General features: G+C 44.6%; 1 protein-coding gene across 3 annotated transcripts in view; it reads left to right on the top strand.

The window, feature by feature from the left end:
• MED23 (mediator complex subunit 23) overlaps nucleotides 1-19,164 on the top strand; it is a 409,061-nt gene that overhangs the window by 242,785 nt on the left and 147,112 nt on the right. For all 3 annotated transcript variants that reach the window (XM_069235159.1, XM_069235158.1, XM_069235157.1), the window contains 3 exons: nucleotides 965-1,128; nucleotides 3,302-3,426; nucleotides 4,331-4,536. In XM_069235159.1, coding sequence (XP_069091260.1) covers nucleotides 965-1,128; nucleotides 3,302-3,426; nucleotides 4,331-4,536 — 495 coding nt within the window. The remainder of the gene's footprint in view (nucleotides 1-964; nucleotides 1,129-3,301; nucleotides 3,427-4,330; nucleotides 4,537-19,164) is intronic.

Genomic DNA, 19,164 nt, shown 5'->3' with positions numbered 1-19,164 from the left:
ACTACCTAGTCGGCGCGGAGAAAGAGGCCGACCCCACCCTCCACCCCCTTTATAAACCGCTAACTAAACCCTCCCCCACTTACCTGTCCTCCAATAAGGCGCCTCCGCGCCACTTCCTCCATCCCGAACGTACCCGCGGAGAGACTAGACCGAGTCTCTCTCTCTGCGGGCCCCTCCAAAGCGCCCCCAATCAAACCGCTCAGTGAGTCTGCCCACTAGAAGCCTCCCGCCAGCTGTAGTGGTCCAACAAGCGGCCCGCTCGGGCCGAACAACCAGGAATGGGCCCTCTACAAACTATCGAACGGTAGCCAAGATGTCACTACCTTAAGTATAGAGAGTCTGAACCCTGTCCATAACCGTTACTTGGCAAAGTGACGGACATGTCAATTAAAGTACACCATATTCACCTGTACTGTCTATAACAATAAACAGTCATCAAGAACAGCACGTATCTGGTTGCATCTAATTGTAAAAATCAAAATGAGTCCCAAAACCTGAGACTCATGGGGCACGTGGTTCTCTGACGCCATTGAAGTGAAATGTTGATTGGCTGCTGAGTTAATGAAGAGAAGAACGTGAATGAATAATTCTTGCCGCTGATACTGACAGGGCGTTGTGCTGGGAATGTGGCTAAGGATAAGTACCTGCATGTCAGTTACCCCGGTTGATATCAAAGGTTAAGGTGGAAGATTGTGATTTCCTGCTTCTATGCATGGCCTCTGAATAATTTACATAACCTTTTGTTGTTCACCCCTGGCAGTAAGCGGTGATCGTAAAATGTGCCCACACCCCTAATGCACTAGCAAGCTTAAGAGTTAAATGTGGTGATGAATGAACATAGCAAAAGGGTCCTGCACTTTATCAAAAATGCACAATGGTTTAATGGATGTGAATCAGCCCCTAATATTTACACGTTGACAATATTTAATCAAAGCTCCTACTTTCTGCTCTGTGTCTTTTTCAGTGTGGAGAGCACCGCCCTTCGACTCATAACGGCACTTGGCAGTTCTGAGGTCCAACCACAGTTTACCCGTTTTCTGAGCGACCCAAAAACTGTTTTGTCTGCTGAATCGGAAGAACTAAACAGAGCTCTCATTTTGACACTTGCTCGAGCAACGCACGTGACAGGTAAGGCTTTTAAAGTTCCATTTAAGACACGTTGTAATTCACAGAAATCGTTGCCCCCCTCTAGCTCATCAACTCAAATAAGCAATCACAAATTGAATCGACCCCTTTGAAACTTATGAATCGTTGAATAAAATTACCTTATTCTCATTAGACACCTCATAAAAGCGGATATATTTCTGCACTCGTTTGGTTATTTTATAAACACATGCATAATTAATAACGAAATGCTGCTTAATGTGTAAATGAAACAAAAACAAGCTTACTACACAAAATACTGCACAAGAGGGGACAGCTGGGCTTGTAACTCCGTTGTTTAGCGGAATATTTCATATGCATTTTGTTGATAATAATTCACACTTTCAGATGCAGATGAAGAAGCTTGAACGTGTTCTCTCAGCTCTGCCGCTTGTTTGGCTGTTCAGTCACATAGTCTGCTCTTTTCTGTGAGCCTGCTGAACAAGCAGAAATTCGCCACTAGACGTGTTCTTGAAGCTAACAACGTGACCCGCTCATGGTTGGTCTGGAGATCTCTTCACCGAGTTACTGTTAATTGTAAATTAAGCTTCCAAAATGAAAACCACACTATAGCAGTCAGTCTCTCTGAGAGCTTGAGCATTTGTTTTCTTGTCCTTTCCTCTAGCCAGTAATAAAACATGGAAACAAAAAACAACAAAATAAATAGCACCACAGAATCTGCTTTTTATTCCATCCGGGCAAGAATTGTGAATGGAGTTAGGTCAATCAGGAATATATAGGAACACACTATTTTAATGATGTTCCACTCGTCGTCTTGTTCCATCAGAGTTGGGGCTTACATCTTCCTGTTCTAGTTTACCACAATTCATTAACTATAGACGTGTCACTACTTTGAATTTGCGTTGGCAATTTGTTTGAACTTTCTGTGAATCTGTAACACAACAATGTTTGTTAGCACATTGTGCCTATTTGTAAGTTGAGAAGGGTCACACCAGACAATCACAATTTAGTGTGGATGCCATTTGGGCAAGCAAGCGAAGCTTGCCGTCATTTGAAATAAGAGCAAATGAGAACGAACATTTGTAAAATTTGTAAAGAACGAATCAAATTGAAAGACAGTGACAAAAAGAGGGAAAGATGTCTTTAGAAAGTAGAGGGCCTAAACGAGGAGCTACCAAAGCATAGAAACCGACAGGTAGACAAAGTGACAATGAATATATTGCTGCTGGTGAAACAGACTGAAGATGAGAAAAAAGCTGCAAACCGATTCATAGAGGAAAGTAACATTGTATTTCCTTATATTACCATATCATATGTTATGCATGATGTCTTGAATCTTGAGATTGTGTTTTCTGTCCACATATCAGAAAAAGACCACAATATGTTTTGAAATACTGAGGATATTGACTACGGCGTAGATGTGACCTCAGCAGAAATTATAACCTAGAGGGCAAGGGCTTAATTAATTATTTTGTGGATGAGAAGGGGGAGTTGGGAGATGTGAGGGTGAGTTTGTGATCTTATGTATAAATACTGTTCAGGAAATTAGCATCGTCCTCCGTGGTTGCAGTTCGTAAAGAAGAGGTCTTAAGATAGTTCTTGCTTAGGCTGTGGTGTGAGTAAAGCTACATTGTTCCTCGAGATATTGTTGCCACCGTCTGCTTGCAGGAGGTGCTGGTTAAAATCAGTAGAATTGAAAAGGCCTTGAGAGGACAACAAAAGAGTGCTGGAATCTGTGTATTGGCTATAACATGAGCGCAGTCATGGAAAAGGGCAAACTCTGAGTGTAGCAGGCAGGGTGGTCCAGTGGTTGCACATTCATTTCTGAACTGTGCAGCGATCATGTCGAAACCCAACCAGGAAGGCTATGTCACCCAGCTTTCAGAAGGTTGGTAAAATGAGTACCATTAAATTTGATAGTAAAAGCACCAGTTATTTGCCGCACTTGAAATCGGCAGAGGTGGCGTATGAAGTGCCATATTAAATTCATATTTCTATTATTATTGCAGTTGTCTAGTTTTCCAGTGATTATCAAAGTTTTTATTTAGGTTACAAAATACTACCTACTGCTATGATATCTTTCGGTCTGAGCGTCCTTGTCGTTATGCACTGCTTCTTTTTTATCCCCGACATGTCGCATGCATCTTTGATGAGAAGAGCTTAGTATTATGTTGCTAAAGTTGTTCAAATTTCTTAGATTTTTTCACAGGTTCCGATTCAATACAAGGAACATGGTGCAAGGACATTCTTCAAACTATCATGAGCTTTACTCCACACAATTGGGCTTCACACACACTAAGCTGCTTTCCAGCTCCCTTGCAGGTAACTTTCTAAATATATTGCGACTGAAAATAAGGAGCCGGGGTAGGGTCTCAAATAATGATTTTCATTTGATTGTTAGCAATTGGTTCTCGCCTAGAGTGGTTATGTTGGCAAGAACTACTGTTGCTACAAGCTGAGTCCTAACGTGTGCCTTCACACAGGCAGCCTCTTTTGGTCTGGCGTTAGCCATGACCTTTTAACTTTACTAAACTCTATGTATAGTACATTCTCCTAAGTGGGGTTTCAGCTAGCTCTCTTAATCCATTCATCTGTTATTGTGTCATTCACACTTGTGTTCCTCCAGAATGCATCATGGGACATTAGGTGAGCCTGCGTCAGCCCTGGACTAACGTCACTGAATGACTGCATTTTGCTCTTTTTCAAAGGACATCCCCCACAAAGTTTCTTCAGTGCTAGGGACTACAATGGTAGTGTGTGCTTTTTGAGAGTAACTACACAATATTTAGTTGTATAGCCATTTTTTATTATTATTTTTTGAAGATTGATGGAGGCCTGGTAGCATTCCCAAAAATCATGTTTTGCAAATACCATAACAAAACAAGCATTGACAAAACCAAAAGGCTGACGGCAGATGCCAGACATATTGGCTTTTCAAGTGCTTGTTTTTGTTAGCCGGATTATCATTGAATTTCTGTTTTGTTTGCACCTTTTCAACTGTGCAAAGGCAATTGCCAACTATATGTCTTGTTTCGTTTGCAATGTTGGTTTTAGTAATTAGACCGCAGCCCTTTTTGGTTGCATTCATCCCACAAACTTGACAGATGCATCTCCAGTCGTGAAAGTCTGTATACTCTATTAAAGTTTTGTGAGCCTATAAGCAGTAATCACCCCAAAAGGCCTTTGCTTAATGGTTTGATTTTTTTCCCAATGTATTTTGCTTCAGACATTCTTCAGACAGAACAACGTCCCCCAGGAGAGTCGTTTCAATCTAAAGAAGAACGTTGAGGAAGAGTACAGGAAATGGAAGTCTATGACCATTGAGGATGACATCATTACACACTTCTCCATGCAGGGATCGCCGCCACTGTTTCTGTGCCTTCTGTGGAAGATGCTGCTGGAGACAGATCACATCAATCAGATCGGCTACAGGTAAACTTAATAACACTGTGTCATATATGTTCTTTTTTGGGTGTGGTGTGGTTTTACTGTTTGCTAATGTTATCTTTTTGTACCCAACAAATAATACTTGTAAACAAAATAATCTTGTTACCCTTCGAAGATGGCTCCAGTGACTTTGGTTGAGGAAAGTTATGTAAACACAGGAAAGGCATTTTGGAAAAGATGACAGTGTTGTCTTTTGAAGACATAAGACTAGTTGAAACCTGTGGCAGTACCTTTCAGTGCTGTCAATTTCTCACATGCTTTTACCATTCAGTTATTACTTTGATTCTTATGTTCTTCAAAACAGGTGACCTAAGCTTTTAGATGATATGTTCATTGTCAAATCATTGGGTTTCCTACTCTTGTTCTATATTCAGGTGTTGCAAGGACATACATTTACGCATGGATCAAATTTAGTGCTTACGGTCTGAAGGATGTTTAGACAAAGTGCCCCATAAAACAATGGTGACATGATTTGCTTAAGTCACTGCAGTAATTTCTCCAGAGGCAGGGCCATAATTTCTCCAAAATATTAGGCGTTGCAAAAATAACCTTCAGCACACTATGAACCCATTTACACAAAACAATTGTGATGATTAGCACTTTTTGTTGTTGAAAGCTTAGGCTTGCACAGTCTTATTGAACAGTGAATGATGGGTGGTGCAAAGTCCGTCTATTAAAACATGCGCAGAATAGCAATTACTTTTGAAAAATAGGCCATTAGATAAGGAAGTGGCAAAGCAGTTCAAAATGGGTTGTGAGCAGCAACCTCAGGGTCTCAACTTTCTGTAGCAAACCTAAATGATCGGTGGCATTTCCTCTTTTAGGGCAGAGGAGCTTCACCCTGCCTGCTGCGAGGGCAGCAGAAAACATAAATAAAACGGCCATCGTTGTTACTTTATTTTATTATCTTAAATGGAAGCGCCGCTGGCCCAGCCCGAGGGCAGGGCCATTCCTGTTTATTAGCAGGAGGATTGATGACTTGCCTAAAGATTACATAAATACGTGTGTTGGAATGACCGTCTGTCTGGGGACGACCAGCCCGACATGCGCACTTAAGACTGCACCAATACGAGCTGCTCTAAACAGCTGGGCGGATTGAAGACACTGGCCCCCAGTCTCAAAAGGAGCGCTATGTTAGCCCGCTCCAACCAATCATGGTGCTGGACTTATGCTGATTACTCATATAAAGGGCATGAGAGCAGTGCCAAGATTGGTGTTGTGAGGAAAGTTAAACACAATACTGCCTGAATCAGGCTTGCGCTCTTGGCTGACCTCAGAGCACCGGACTGGCGCAGAAGAAATAACCAACAGAGGTGCGGCAAAGTGCTTGGACTGTGCACAATAGCCACGCACACTGTCGCAGGTTGGCAGACTTCAGAATACAGGTCTGCATGAGTTCCTCTCACCAGGCAGTGTGCAACATGAGGTACCTAAAACCTACTCATATTACTGTAGCGTCTATATGTTTATTATGTGTTCCTTTGACCGCCTGGCCTGCTCTAATCCTAAAACTGAACTAAAAACGATAATATAATGATGAAACTAGTCACATGCATTTACTGTGGAACAAACACAGGCACAGTGTAAAACGGGCATGGGAAAACGGACTCAAACATGCGCTTGCCTCCCATGAAACATTACATTTTATAGACGACAGACCCGCACAGTGATTTCTACTCGTCTTCACCTCTCCCCTCCTCACCCACCACTAGCCTCGTGTCTTCTGTCTTTATATTAATTCGTCTATCGTGTAGACATGCTTTACCCTGCATAAACATGATTACTAAAATGCTTTAACTTGGGAGCTGCTGTTATGCTCTCCGGTGCCATTAGTCGCGAGGCACTCACACTTCTCGTTTTTGTACACAATCTAGAACATCTTGCAAATGTGCTTGTTGCCATAGAATTGCACACTTTATCACGTGAACTACTTCATTAAAAGAACTCCGCAGCCGTGGAATAATTGGGCATCTTGTTCCTCCACAGCGATTTAATTAACATATTAAGTGTCATAAGGCTCGGTAGTGCTGTGTAAATGACTAGCGCTGCGGAACACTGCTTGCGCGCACATGTTGAGTAACCCGATACACCTAGATTATTTAAAAATGTATTATTTTCTCCTTAATCTTCAATTTTTCGATATGCATTGTTTAAAATCGTCCTTTACTGATGTCCTTGGATTAGAAGCATTGATTTACAATTAGTATATTTGTCCATATTACAATGTTTCCTATTGCCTACTGGAACTGCTACTGGCCTAAGCCTCCCTCCATTTACTTGTTCTGCATTTTATACCCAGTTCAAAGGATATAACACGGATGCAGAATACATTCGAAACATGGAATGGGAAGAACTTGTATGTCTACTGTGCACACCTAGAAGTACACGTTTTTACACATGAAGACACACACTCGGATACATATATTAATACACTCAAACAGACTAGCACCTGTGCGTGCACATTCATTCTCACACACACTCAAATAGCCTCTCGTTCAGACAACTAGAAACAGATACATAGAGACACGCACGATTGCACACTCAAAGACCATGTGTAGGAAAATCCCACTGTTGGCATGGTTACCCCGTAACTTTTTGCCTTTTGTTGATTGAAAGTGTGCTGGGACCCTGCAAACCCGGCCCCAGCACCAGTGTTCTTTCCCTAAAACTGTACCTTTGTCTCCACAATTAGCACAGCCCTGACACACAGATGAGTCCCTTGTAAAAGGTACCCCTGGTACCAAGGACCCTGTGGCCAGGGAAGGTCTCTAAGGGCTGCAGCATGTATTATGCCACCCTGGAGACCCCTCACTCAGAACATGCACACTACCACACAGCTTGTGTGTGCTGGTGGGGAGAAAAAGACTAAGTTGACATGCCACTCTCCTCAGAGTGCCATGCCCACAACCCACTGCCTGTGGCATAGATAAGTCACTCCTCTAGCACGCCTTACAGCCCTAAGGCAGGGTGTACTATACCACAGTTGAGGGCATAGCTTCATGAGCACTATGCCCCTACAGCGTCTAAGCCAATTCTTAGTCATTGTACGTGCAGGGTAGCCATAAAGAGTATATGGTCAGGGAATTGGTCAAACACAAACTCCACAGTTCCGTAATGGCTACAACGAATACTGGGAAGTTTGGTATCAAACTTCTCAGCACAATAAATCCACACTGATGCCAGTGTGGGATTTATTGAGAAATGCACACAGAGGGCTTCTTAGAGATGCCCCTTGCATGCCAGCCCAACTGCTAGTGCTAGGCTGACCGGTCTCTGCCAGCCTGCCTCTTCCAGACTAGTTTTTGACCACAAGGGGTGAGTGCCTTTGTGCACTCTGTGACCAAGAACAAAGCCTGTCCTGGGTGGAGGTGCTTCACACCTCCCCCCCTGCAGGAACTGTAACACCTGGCGGTGAGCCTCAAAGGCTCCAGCCTGGTGTTACCATGCCCCAGGGCACTCCAGCTAGTAGAGATGCCTGCCTCTGCGGACACAGCCTCCACTTTTAGCTACAAGTCCGGGGGAGATAATGAGAAAAACAAGGAGGAGTCACCCCCTTAGCCAGGTCCACCCCTAAGCTGACCAGAGCTGATGTGACTCCCTCCTTAGAAAATCCTCCATCTTGCTTTGGAGGATTTAGCCCAATAGGATTAGAGATGTGGCCCCCTCCCCAAAGGGAGGAGGCACAAGGAGGGTGTAGCCACCCTCAGAACAGTAGCCATTGGCTACTGCCCTCCAGCCCTAAACACACCCCTAAGTTTAGTATTTAGGGGCGACCCTGAACCCAGGAAATCAGATCCTGACGACCTAACAAGAAGAAGGACTGCTGACATGAAGATCCCGCAGAGAAGAAGGAAGACGACAACTGCTTTGGCCCCAGCCCTACCGGCCTGTCTCCTGATTCAAAGAACCTGCAACAGCGATGCATCCTGCGGGCCCAGCGACCTCTGCCGACTCAGAGGACTGCCCTGCAACTCCAAAGGACCAAAAAACTCCTGTGGACAGCGGCCCTGTCTAAAGCAACATGAAGAAACCATCTTTAAAGGGACTCCCACCTCACTCCAGAAGCGGGAGTCCTCACCACTCTGCACCCGACACCCCTGGCTCATGTCCAGAGAAACTAATGCCGCAGAGAGGACCCCCGTTGACTCCAATGACATGTCCACCCTGAGCCTACCTCTCTGCACCCCCACAACAACACCTGCAGAGGGATTCCAGAGCACCCCGCTTACCGCGACTGCCCGGTAACAAAGAAACCCGATGCCTGGAAGAAGCACTGCACCCGCAGCCCCCAACGGTGGGCTGCCTATGCCCCGGAGACTTAACTTGTAAGTACTTTACTTACCTCAATAATTAACCTGTACTTACCTCCCCCAGGAACTGTTGAATTTTGCACTATCCACCTTTAAAATAGCTTATTGCCATTTCATGCCAAACTGTGTACCTTACTGTTTTGATTCAAAGTTCTATCTATAACTATGCAAAGTACCTTACTTGTAATGTACTTACCTGCAATTTAAATCTTGTGCTTCTAAAATAAATTAAGAAAATAATATTTTTCCGTATTAAAAAAACCTATTGGCCTGGAGTTAAGTCATTGAGTGTGTTTTCTCATTTATTGCTTGAGTGTGTACAACAAATGATTAACAATACCCTCTGATAAGCCTAACTGCTCGACCACACTACCACAAATAGAGCATTAGTATTATCTATTATTGCCTCTGTCAAGCCTGTTGGCGAACCCCTGGACTCTGTGCACACTATCTCTCACTTTGAGATAGTATATACAGAGCCAGCTTCCTACACCATGCTTATAAAAACAGTCACATTTTCACACACATACTCGTACGCACACAAGACCCACAGGCAGCACGTACACACAATCACACACACATGAATGAGAAAGCACATATACAGATAGGCACATGGAAGATCGACACCCACTCACAGGTACAGTTAATTCACTACCCAGGACAATGCCTGAGGCCAATGCCACGTGGGGCAGATGAGGGGGCGGTAGATTATGAGGGAGCCTCGGTGCCCGCTGACAGCAAAGGTTAAAGCAAGGTGATCACTATCGCTGCAGGTTCTCCAGGCCGGTTCTCCAGGCCATAAGGATATAGAAAAATGCACTTTATAAGTGTCAAGATAGCTTAGTGGACAGAAAGCCCACCACAAACAATCCTTGTGCAGCCTTCAGGCCCAGAGCAGGATCAGCCCTAGAAAGTTGAAACATTGAGTTACACTGAGGTGGGTGATGCCAACACAAATATTTCAGCACTTTACCTAATGTGTTCAATCACTTACACAGTGGCAGGCCTCCTTCCACGACCGCAGTAGTGCCTCAGATGCAGAAAAAGAGGTACACATTTGAGTCTGTTATTAAAAAATAACCAAGTAAGAACTGCAGTGGGGATCCAACCCTTGGCCTCTATGCAGAAAGCACAGGGCAGTGGGCACGTATTCCTGTTGTTATTGTTATTCTGTGCAAATGAGTGTGATGGGATTCCCCCCACCATGGTACTCAGTCTACAAAATAATAAGGCAAAAGTAAAAGAAAATGCAATGTTAGCTTGCTACGCAAGTCATCCCTAACTTGTGAGTGTGTGTATATGTTCGATGGCATGTGTTGCTGCAGATACACATGCTATACATATCTCTTCCGACATCTAGTGTTGGGCTCGGAGTGTTACAAGTTGTTTTTCTTCAAAGAAGTCTTTTTGGAGTCACAGGATCGAGTGACTCCTCCTCTCGGTTACAGTGCGCATGGACATTGACTCCATTGTTAGATTGTTTTCTTTCCACTGTCGGGTTCGGCCGCGTTTCCTCTCGCTCCGAGATTTCGAATCGGAAAACCTTAGAAAACCTATTTAATCATCAGTATTGATTCGATCGCTTTTTCCATCTAGCATCGAACCGATAGTACCGTCGGAATCCAGATTTCGCCCTTTTGGGCGCGTGTGCCCGCCTCGGGCCTATTTGGTCCTACCACGGGGAAGCCTGATGGATCAGACTCTATTTTGATTCTGCCCTCGGTGCCACTCGAAATACCTATATACAGACCAACACCTGGTTTGTAATTTGTGCCTTTCTCCGGACTACCGAGAAGAAGATTGCAAAGCCTGTCGATTGTTTCGATCTAAGAAGACCTTAAGAGATCGCAGAGCCCGAAGATTAGAAATGGCGTTGAAAACTACAGAACATCTCAACGTCATGGAAGAAGAGCAGGCGCAGACAGCAGCCTCCATCTGAGATACCAACTCCGACCAAGAATCGGACGAAGATACACCGATCACTGCTGGCCAGCACGTGAGTACGTTTGCCCCTACACCCATCTATAAAAAACTACAGAAGGCCCTGGGTACACCACTGCTGGAAGGCCATGGTTCGGCCCGAAAAAAAGACTGTCGACCTATCTACGGGTTCGGCGCCGAAAAAGGCCACTCCTTCGTCCACTTCAGAGTCGAGCAAGTCGGTTAAAAGTTCCACTTCGGACTCCACTAAACGTCCTCACTCCTCGGAGTCGAAGATTCGACACCCAGCTTCGGAGCCGAAACAGCCGACTTAATTTTCGGGACCGAAAAAGATTCAAACTTCGGAACTGAGAGGAACAAGGACTTTCAAGCAAACTGAAACAAATCTTGAAGCCGATGCAAGAATCTTACAAGTCTTCTGATGAGGACAATGAGATTCAACCAATATTGGAGGTTATGGATGAAAGACAATCCAGAATCCATATTCATAAAGAAACTGGCAGAATTATTACTGCACCTCTTTTGAAGACTAAAAGAAAGCTGGCTTTTCAAGAGGAATTAGACTGCTCAACCACCAGCAAAAGTCCAAAAACAAAAAGAGAAACCAGCACCAGTCCCTACTTCTCCTTCTCATTCTCCACAGCTTTCTTTTTCACCTCCACACAATAGTCCACCACCATTGCCTTCTCCAACACACTCTCAATATTCTCATGGAGATACAGTGGATCCTTGGGATCTATATGACCAGGATCCTATTCCAGACAATGATCCTGACCTGTACCCCACCTAATCTTCTCCACCAGGTGACACTACTGCCTACACTCAGGTAGTCTCTAGGGCAGCTGCCTATCATGGGGTGCTTATAAATACTGACCCCCTAGAAGAGGGTTTCTTATTTAACACTCTTCCACCCACTCTAGATACCAGTGCCTTCCCATGTTGCCTGGAAAGGCCAAACATACGGACCAAATTTTTAGTGAGCCAGTCAAATCTAGAGTAATTACTGCCAGAATTGACAAGAAATATAAACCTGCTCCTACAGACCCAAACTACAGCACTCACCAAGTCCCCCCAGATTCAGTAGTGGTGAGTGTGGCTAGGAAAAGAGCTAACAGCCAATCCTCAGGGATTGCTCCTCCACCACATTAGGAAAGTAGAAAGTTTGATTGCTGTTGGCAAGAGAGTAGCCACACAAGCGGCCAACCAATGGCGTATTGTGAATTCGCAAGCACTTCTTGCCAGATATCATACAGCACACTGGGATGAGATGCAAGAAATCATACAGCACCTCCCCAAAGAGCATCAAAAGAGAGCACAACAGGTTGTAGAAGAGGGACAGCCCATAAGTAATAACCAGATAAGGTCTGCCCTTGATGCTGCTGATACAGCTGCAAGGAGTGTAATAACAACAGACGCATCAATGATAGGTTGGGGAGCTCATCTCAACAATCATACCATTTAAGGGGAATGGGATCCCAAACAGAAACAATTTCACATAGACCACCTAAAATTATTGGCTGTGTTTCTTGCCCTAAAAGCATTTCAACCCCTTCTCAAACAGCAGACTGTTCTCATAAAAACAGACAACATGACAACCATGTATTACCTCAAAAAACAGAGCGGTACACATTCATCTCAACTGTCTCTGCTAGCCCAGACAATATGGAAATGGGCAATTCACAATCACATTCATCTATTAGCAGAATATATTCCAGGAATAGACAATCAGTTAGCAGATCTCCAAAGCAGGAATCACCAACAAACTCACGAATGGGAGATTCACTCCCAAGTACTCTAAAAGTACTTTCAAAAGTGGGGAACACCAGAAATAGACCTATTCGCAACAAGCGAAAATGCAAAATGCCACAACTTTGCATCCAGACACCCACATCCTCTATCCAAGGGCAATGCTCTATGGATCAATTGGTCAGGGATATTTGCTTATGCTTTTCCCAGCTCCCTCTCCCACTCCTTCCCTTTCTGGTCAGCAAACTGCGTCAGACATCTCTGACCATGATACTCATAGCCCCAACATGGGCATGTCAACATTGGTACACAACACTCCTAGACCTGTCTGTAGTACCTTATTCCAAACTTCCAAACAGACCAGATTTGTTAACACAGAACAAAGGTCAAGTCAGGCACCCAAACCCCAATGCTCTCAATTTAGCGATTTGGCTCCTGAAGCCATGGAATTTGGTTACCTAAAACTTCCATCAGAATTTATGGAAGTGCTTAAACAGGCACGTAAATGTACTACCAGACAATGTTATGCTAACAAATGGAAGAGATTTGTTTACTACTGTCAACCTAATAACACTGATCCACTTACAGCATCTATACAAGATATTGTATGCTAACTACTTCATTTGCAAAAATCAAATTCAGCTTTCTCATCCATCAAAATCCACCTTACTGCAATATCTGCACACTTACAAACTATTCAACACACTTCTCTATTCAGAGTCCCTGTTATTAAAGCTTTCATGGAAGGATTAAGATGCATTATTCCACCTAGAACACCACCTGTTCCTTCTTGGAATCTAAATATCGTACTTAACAGACTCATGGGCCCACCTTTTGAACCCATGCACTCTTGTCAATTTCAATTTTTATCATGGAAGGTTGCCTTCCTTGTAGCTATTACTTCATTACGAAGAGTTAGTGAAATACAAGCATTCACTCTTGAGGAACCTTTTTTCCAAGTACACAAACATAAAGTTGTACTTAGGACAAAAGTAGTATCTCCTTTTCACATCAACCAAACAGTGGAATTGCCAGTCTTCTTTCCACAGCCAGACTCGGTTGCAGAAAGAGCTCTTTATTTTCTAGATCTCAAAAGAGCTCTTATGTATGTACTATATAGATAGAACTAAAGGATTTAGGAAAACAAAACAACTTTTTGTTGCTTTTCAACAACCACATAAAGGCAATCCTATATCTAAACAAGGCTTCGCAAGATGGATTGTTAGATGCATACAAACGTGCTACATCAAAGCAAAAGGGCAACTTTTGATCACTCCTAGAGCACATTCTACAAGGAAGAAAGGTGTGTCAATGGCATTTTTAGGAAACATACCAATGGCTGATATATGTAAAGCTGCCACATGGTCTATTCCTCATACCTTTACAAAACACTATTGTGTTGATGTTTTCTCACAGCAACAAGCCACTGTAGGTCAAGCTATCTTAAGAACATTATTTCAAACAACTTCAACTCATACAGGCTAGCCACCACTATTTCTGGGGAGGACTAACTGCTTTGTAGTCTATGCATAGCATGTGTATCTGCAGTTACACATGCCATCGAACGAAAAATGTCACTTACCCAGTGTACATCTGTTTGTGGCATGTAGTGCTGCAGATTCACATACACCCTCCCTCCTCCCCAGAAGCCTGTAGTCGTTTAAGTTCATCATTTGTACATATGTACATACATTTACACTTGCATGGACATCTCTTTATATTCTTATACTCTTATCACTCCTTCACCCTTTGCGGGAAAATAATCTAACAATGGAGTCGATGCCCATGCGCACTGTAACCGAGAGGAGGAGTCACTCAATCCCGTGACTCCGAAAGGACTTCTTCGAAGAAAAACAACTTGTAACACTCCGAGCCCCACATAAGTGACATTTTCTGTGTCTGTGTGTGTGTGTGTGTGTGTGTGTGTGTGTGTGTGTATAATCGTAGTTAGGAACACAAAAGGATGATGGACGGACTGTTGAACAATGCAAAACTCACCCCCAGTCACAGATCTAGGTTTAATCCATTGTTCTTTTGCTCACCATGCCACGCCAGTTTGCACCCAGCCATATGCAAATAAGTCTTGACCCTGTTCCTCATGGGAACAATGCAGTCTGAACTGCCAAGCCAGGTCCTCCCTGGACCGGAAACAAGCATCCTGTGACCGGTTTCAGGGTATCACCCTTCATCAGCCAGGCTAGCGTGAATCCAGTGGCACAGTGAGCAAGGGACCCACGTCTGGGCATCTGTCCCCTGAACCATGTGCCCACTGCCACTGACCCCAGGTCTCTGATTGTCTTGGGTTTGTGGGGTTGCCTGAGGACCCTGTAGTGGGGGACACACTGCTGATTGACGTGTCCTGGGGACAGAGGGATGGGCCCGCTGGGTGGGTGCTGTGGTGGTGTTTCCTGAGGGGGGAGGCTCCGTGGTGGTTTGGGACTGTGGCAGGGCAACAGACTGCCAAGAGGTCCCTGATGGGCCAGGTGGTTGGTCATCGTGATCCAGGTGTGCAGAGCTGCTGTCATCACTGTGGGCCTCTTCTGTGGGGGGACTGGATGTTGGTGGCACCTCCTCTCCGGTGACGTTGAGTGGGGGTCCTGTGGAGATGTAAATGTAGTGTTAGTGTATCTGCGTGTGCCATCTTGTGCATCGATATGTTTCCCTTTATGGTTGTTATTAGCAAGGCATGTTTGGGTTGTGTGAGATGTTATTGGTTTGGCTAAGTGATTGTCACTAGTGTGCATGCTGCGGTGATGGGTGTCCATGCAGGTCTGTGATGGGTGTCCATTCATTGGTGTTGCATGCAGGGCTTGGTATTGGGATATGTGTGTTGTGATAGTGGGGTATATGTGAGGTGGTGGAGTGATGGGGGTGAGGGTAGGGGTTGTTGTTTGTGATGGCATGCAGGTAGGGTGAGGGGGGAAGTAGTAAAGATTTGACTTACCAAAGTCCAATCCTCCTGCTACTCCTGCGAGGCCCTCCGGATGCATGATCGCCAAGACTTGCTCCTCCCATGTTGTTAGTTGTAGGGGGAGGAGGTGAGGGTCCACCGCCAGTCCTCTGTACGGCTACCTGGTGTCTTGCAACCACGGAACGCCCTTTCCCCCGTAGGTCGTTCCACCTCTTCCTGATGTCATCCCTTGTTCTGGGGTGCTGTCCCACGGCGTTGACCCTGTCCAAGACTCTCCGCCATAGCTCCATCTTCCTTGCAATGGACGTCTGCTGCACCTGTGATCCAAATAGCTGTGGCTCTACCCGGATGATTTCCTCCACCATGACCCTTAGCTCCTCCTCAAAAAACCTGGTTGCCATGGGTGTAGTGTGAGTTGTATGTGTGAGGGTGTGTGGGGTGATGTGTTGCAGTGTGTGCTGTGAGGTGCGTGGATGGTGTATGGGTGATGGTGTTATGTGGCTCAGATTAAGTGGGTGGTCCTGGCTTGTCTTTGTCTCAGTTGGCAATATTTTCTTTCGGTGTAAGGGATTGTGGGTGTGTGTTTTATATTGGATTGGGTGTGTGGGTGTGGTGTGGTTAATGTGTGTGTGTGTATAGTTTGAATTGTCCAATGTTGTGTAGTTTTGTTAGTGTGTGTGTATTTTGAGCGCGGAGGTATGTACTGCCAATGGTTTACCGCGATTGAATGACCGCTGCGATGATTAGTGGGTCATGATGCTGGGGGCATATTTCTGTTGGGTAACGGTGTGCGTTTTGGTACCACCAGTTTATCACTGACCTTTGGGCTGGCGGACTTGTGTGGGTGTCTGTACAGTGGCGGATTTCTCTTTGTGGGTCATAATACCCGTAACGGTATACCGCCGCTGTCACGGTATGTTGGCGGCCGCCAGAACGGTAGTCGGCGGCATTTACCGCCAGGGTTGTAATGAGGGCCTGTGTTTCTTATGCAGCTAAATAGCAGTAAAAACAAAATCATCTCTGCTCAGTGTGGGTGCTTTCATAGGTCCTGCATGTTGCAAAAGGTTACGCCCTTTAGTACCAGGGAGGTCTTAGAAGATTGGGTCTAGGTGTAGCTCGCTGATACCTTCCAGCATGAAAAGCGTTCCGCAGTTTGTCACATTCATTGGATGATGTACCTAGTGATATTATCAATGATGTCATTTAACATGTCATCAGTGGTGTAATATGGGAGATCATAAGCAGTGCCAAGAGTTATAGTTGGTTCACTGTACTGTGGCTGGTGAATTTCATTGTTTTTTGTTTTCGTTTTTAAGGATTGGTTTTTAACTTGTTTTAACACCTAACTATACCGTTACTGTAACCTTTGTTTTTTTAGTGAATTTCTAGGTTGTTTTTTTCTAATGTAAGCTAAGATCTTATTACCGTACATAACTGTAACGTCAATTTAATGTTTGTATTTTTTTCAGTGTATTTCCAGGGTTGCTTTGTATTTTTTGGACATATACAGCCAACATCGAAACTGCACAGTCTTATTATTGAGGGTCCCAAAAGGAGCACATATATAAAGAATGATAACAGATTTTAATCACAATATATATCATTTGTTGGTAGTTCCACACTAATTTTAGAAAATGTAGTGTATTCTAAAGTGTTTTTACCTTTAGTAAAATGGTACTCTGCTAGGATTTGATGAACAATGTTTGAGAGAAACGTGTTTTGTCTCGTGAAACATTCTGACATGCAGTCTCAAATATGTACATTCAACACCAGCAGAAGCCTTCCATTTAAGTCCCTGGTGATCAACTGGAGCTTTAACACTATAAGAGTAACTAGCGTGCAAACACTGTTTTTCTGACAGAAGTGTGGCACACCAGGGCACCATTGTAATGGAATCAACGCTGAAACATTGATAGCGCTTCATACTGAAGATACTGCAGTAAATGGAAAAAATGAGGGAGCTTGATAACAAAAAGTCTCCAGAGTTGACTGCCTAAAAATGAAATGCCTGAATATAGCCCAACTATCGCCTAAGCATACCCCCACATATAGCTCAATGATAGAAGTATGCGCGAAGCTTAATTAACTTATGCCACAAATAATCAAACAATCAACTGGATAAACAACACAAATTGCAGCTAGTTTAAAATCCCTTTGTTGGTATTAGAGAACTTGGAAAATGTTTCTCAATTTAGATTTCTAGAGCCCAAACCATTATTTCTATGAGGAATAAAACTAATTTTGTTAATTTCTAAAGCAAATGCTTTAGGTCTTTCAGTTTTGATTCCAATAGGATGACTCCAAGTGGACCACAGTTCTAGTTGTTTATTAGACATCTGTGGGGAGAGAGGTGGGCAGAGGTTTGCACTCGGGCAACAAAATCTCAGGCGAGGGAGCAGACACAAAGGCATTAAGCTGATCACACCAGACAGTCTAGAGGAGGAGGAGTGGTAGCACAACGGCTAAAAGAACACCATTCACTGACCTACTATGGATCCTGAGCAAATAGGTCAAGTACCCCTCCAGTACTTGACTCTCAGTGGCAGTGTGGGTTGAGTAGTCCGAGGCTTCTCAGGAGCAAGGTAGATAACGGGATGAGCACAGGCTCACAACACAAAATATGTTCAATAGTAGGAATAAATGAATGCCCAGTCAAATAATTTCTTTTATGACTAAGTGAAGTACGGCATAAGCAAACAATACACACAGCCCCCAGAAGTCTGGGCTCTAGCGGTTAGTGGCATTCACTGGAGTCCCACTTCCCTCTCACTCTTGGTACCGGTTATTCCACCTTAACTCCAGGAGACATTCAGGTTAGGCCCTGACGAGCAGCATGAATCTCAAGACTTCCGATCTGACTCCGAGAGAAAAGTCAAAAGTGTTCCAGCGCTGAAGGCAGGTTCCCCATGGGTCTTCCAGCCCATAGCTCAGTTTTACCCACTCCAGCAGGGCTTGTCTGATGGAAGTCTTAGAAAACGTCTCTCTTGCGAATGCGCAAGCTGCAGCAAATGACTGGTGAGTATTACACGTGTAGGCTTGCAGAAGCAGTGGCTGGGTGTCCTCTTCACACCTCTAATGCAATGGTAAGTTTCCCTTGTCCAACCAGGGGAGGGGCAAGGGAAATGAGGAATTCTCTGCAGTTACTGGTTCCATTCCTCAGTCGGGCCCAGAAGGGTCACCTCAGCGGCCTCTCCTCACGAGGATGGCATCCACCAGGCTGCACTCTTAGTCTTCCTCCAGTAGCCCCATCTGGCAAACAGGGACACCACACCTGCTTTTTTCTTGGGCAACAGCCCGATTGGCACAGCAGCAAATTCCTCTTCATTCTGCCCCCTTTAGCATACAGGGTCACTGACTCACACCACCAATGGGAGACTGCCCAGCTGGCAGGAAAATCTTCTTGGCCGACCTCTCTAGCATATGATGTCACTGACTCAAACCTGCACAAGGGTAACAGCCTGATTGGTGCTGCAAAGTTCGCAGCTCACTTCATGGCGGCCATACTCTGGCACACTGGGGTTATCGACTTAAACCTGTACACAGGTAGCGAACGGATTGGTCTAGCAAAGTTCACGGCTCACTTCACGGCAGCCTTCCTTGTGGCAAACAGGGGTCACCAACTTAAACCTGCACATGGGAAATGATCTGATCGGTGCAGTAGCCATCTCTTCACACCTGGCTACAGGTTTCCACTCACCAGGATCC

This window comes from Pleurodeles waltl, chromosome 5 (assembly GCF_031143425.1).
Source record: "Pleurodeles waltl isolate 20211129_DDA chromosome 5, aPleWal1.hap1.20221129, whole genome shotgun sequence".
Lineage (NCBI taxonomy): Eukaryota > Metazoa > Chordata > Amphibia > Caudata > Salamandridae > Pleurodeles > Pleurodeles waltl.
The sequence above is the reverse complement of the archived record's forward strand: the minus strand, read 5'-3'. Positions and strand labels throughout refer to the sequence as shown.